The sequence below is a fragment of the Vigna radiata genome, chromosome 4, assembly GCF_000741045.1.
Source record: "Vigna radiata var. radiata cultivar VC1973A chromosome 4, Vradiata_ver6, whole genome shotgun sequence".
Lineage (NCBI taxonomy): Eukaryota > Viridiplantae > Streptophyta > Magnoliopsida > Fabales > Fabaceae > Vigna > Vigna radiata.
Genome location: NC_028354.1, coordinates 16,889,587 through 16,893,064, shown reverse-complemented (window position 1 = coordinate 16,893,064; position 3,478 = coordinate 16,889,587). Strand labels below are relative to the sequence as shown.

The window sequence follows — 3,478 nt, the reverse complement described above, 5'->3', positions numbered from 1 at the left end:
TAGTGCATAGAGACATATCAGCAAGCAACGTCTTGCTTAACTCTAAATGGGAGCCCACTGTTTCTGATTTTGGCACAGCCCGATTTCTCAACCTTGATTCATCCAATCGAACTATAGTTGCTGGAACCATTGGATACATAGCACCTGGTAAATTGTTCATGTTTTTCTCTACTTTTATTTATTTATTTATTATTGGTTAAATATATGTTTTAGTCCTCATATTTGTTCTCCATTATCAATTAGGTCCTCATGTTTTTTGTTGTCCCAATTGCATCTTAATATTTGTAAACTTGAGGCAATTAAACCATCTCCGTTAACTGGCCACTAAGATCGTAGGCCAATTGAGAGGGCTTAATTGCCTCAAATTTACAAATATTAAGATGCAATTGGGACAAAAAAAAACGGAGAGGGCTTAATTCCTCAAATTTACAAATATTAGGATGCAATTGGGACAAAAAAACATGAGGACCTAATTGAGAATGGGGATCAAATATGAGGACTAAAAGATATATTTAACCTTTATTATTTGATACATATCAGACCTAATCAAGATCCATATAATAAGCAAATTGAGTAGTTTTCTGCACTTGTATTTTCAATTATTTTCCTTTTTGATCTTTCAATGCAAATTTTCAAAAATGCAGAGCTTGCATATACAATGGTGGTGAATGAAAAGTGTGATGTGTATAGCTTCGGAGTGGTGGCACTGGAAACTTTGATGGGAAAACATCCTAAAGAAATACTCTCATCACTTCAATCAACTTGTACTGATGATGACATCAAATTATGTGATATATTGGATCAACGCCTCTCGCACCCAACATTCTCAGTTTTACAAGACATAGTTGTTGTTGCCATTGTGACTTTTGCATGCTTAAATCCCAATCCTTGTTCTCGTCCAACAATGAAACGCATCTCTCAATGTTTCCTTAGTCAACTCATACCATTAAACATTCCTTTACATCATATTTCGTTGCAACAACTCATGAGTCAAGAACTTAGATCCTCTTTGAAATTGTAAACTCCTGTAAGTATTTTCAGCAATAACTCAAAATCCTTAGTATAATACAAAGTAGAAAATCTGTTTGGTATCAAGTTATATTTATCCACTATATAATAAGCCAATTTTCAAATGATACATGCGGTTATTTTCATCTAATTGGATCATATTATTTTATTTCATCTAATTTATCTAATTGTATCCACTATACAAGAAACCAGATAATGCTTTCTATCATCATTTTTATATCTTAGGCACAACCGCATTGCAATCAAGAGCAAATGCAAGGATATCTGAAATATCTAATAAGGAAGACATGTTCAGCATATGAAAGTACTATGATAGAAGAATAGCCTATGAAGACATCATTACTGTAATTGAAAACTTTGACCTCAAATATTGTATGATTTTAGATATTTATAAGATTAGCGATTACATATATAATATATTTGGTGAAGTAAAATTAAATTGTTGAATTATTTTTTACAATTAGAATATGGACCCAAATCAAGTTTAGAATGTGCTTACTTAATGATGGCTCAAATAAACTTTATTTGTGATATACAAATTTTATTTTTCGTTTACTTTATTACAAAGGAGCCAAAGCTCTAAAATAAAAATGGTATTAAAATATTTTAGAATTTAGAACAAGGGACAGACAGCTTTAAGAAAAGTGAAAACATTTGTGGTAGGATTTTTTTTCCCAACATTTTCATATCTCATAAAGAATTTGTGTATGCTTGTAAAGATCATCTTAGACTAGTCAAACTTTGCTTGTTTTACCCTTTTTTTTATCCAGCTTTTTGTTATTATATTTTCAATTCCTAATTTCTTATTTTTAATTGATATAATCTATAATCCTAAGTTCATAAATTTTTGCATAAATTCTAAATGAAATTTTATCACAAGTTGTATAAAATCATGATTGAGCAAACTAGTTGAAAAATCACAAAAACACTTAGAAGAAAACTTGTCATAAGCCATAGAGTGACTTATGTACATAAACCTATTATTACTTGCTTTCTAACTCATGGATAATTCCATGTCGACTTCCTCAACCATTTTACCGTTAAAAAGTGCATTATGTTCATCAACATTTTGAAACATTCCTATCCATGGTACGTGTTTGTGTGAGTAGAGGCAACAACGCAGAAATGCTTGCATTCAAATATTCAAAGTTGACTCTTAAGTCAGCCAAAATAATGAGACCAAAACGTTGGAACCGTCAATGGGGGCAAAACGTTGTGGAATTATTTGCTCTAATGGGTCCGTATTAGACTCTACAAGTCAAGCAATGCCGTCATACATGCCAGCATGTATATCGTCAATTGGGGGGAAGACTTATTTAACGCGTTTATATTCAATATCTCTTACATTTACATATCAATATTTTTAATTAGAATATGAAGTATATCTTCTCACTCTACTTACTCTATAGGTTTGAGAAAAGTTCATTAGCTTCCAATTATTTTGACATACTAAGTCTGAGAATATTCAAACTTAAGAAGTTTAAGATTATTATAGAAATTGCTGATTAAAACACGAACAATATTTTCTGAAATGTAAATTCATCGTTTTTAAGAACATATCCACGATGTATTGCATAAAGTCTTCTACTTCAGAATACAACAACTTCTCAAAATATTCAAAAATTTCAGAACTAGCAAGAAATTCTATACAAGTTTACACCCAAAAATAAGAAATAAGAAAAGAAAAGAACAAATAAAATAAGAGGGAGAACTAGAAATTGAAAGGTGTTTTGTGTTTCATTTTGGAATGAAGAAAGTGTTTTATTGAGAAAGGAGAAATGGTTGCCTTCAAATATTCAAAGTCGACTCATAAGTCAGCCAAAAATAAAGTGACTAAAGCGTTCGCAACGTCCTTTTGACAAAACGTTGTGGAATTCTTTGCACCATCAAACACATAGTAATGAGTGTGGTAACATGCATCCGAATCAACATTTCATCAATATTCCATTCATGACAGTTAGTATTATACAAACTCTTCATACTCTACAACTTTTACTCTACACCCAATTTTTTCCAACCTATCCATTCAACCTATTTATAGAATTTTTTTAAAAATTTACTAAAACCATAACTAACACAATTAAGTTTTGTCAAATATCAAAAGAAATTCAAGTCAGACTAATACAGACTATAATTACATTTTATCTTAATTAGTGTATATACATTGAATTACTATAATACCGTTTACTTAATATTACTTTTATTGTATTTATTATTATAATTTATTTCAAAATTTCAGAATAAGTAAAAAGTATAAGAAAGAAATATTTTAAATTGTGTAGTGCCAGAGGCACTTATTATTCACTTTTTTAATGATAATAAAAACATATTATAATCATTTTTAAAATAAAGGGCAAGAAAAATGTAATTATTAATAAAATAGATAGAGAAAATACTTAAAATTTGACTGTGGGTCCAGTAGTGTATAAACTTTAGCAATGTAGAAATG

At 29.8% G+C, this 3,478-nt stretch overlaps 1 protein-coding gene across 1 annotated transcript; it reads left to right on the top strand.

Annotated features, from left to right (window-relative positions):
* Positions 1 to 6: 6 nt before the first annotated feature.
* Positions 7 to 1,111, top strand: LOC106759483 (MDIS1-interacting receptor like kinase 2). The gene is made up of 2 exons (XM_022779976.1): positions 7 to 147; positions 645 to 1,111. The coding sequence occupies exon 2, from the start codon at positions 659 to 661 to the stop codon at positions 1,019 to 1,021; it is 363 nt and encodes a 120-aa protein (XP_022635697.1). The 5' UTR covers positions 7 to 147; positions 645 to 658; the 3' UTR covers positions 1,022 to 1,111.
* Positions 1,112 to 3,478: the final 2,367 nt, after the last annotated feature.

Coding starts and splice junctions, on each gene's coding strand:
- LOC106759483 (XM_022779976.1), top strand. CDS start 659: ATGGTGGTGAATGAAAAGTGTGATGTGTATAGCTTCGGAGTGGTGGCA.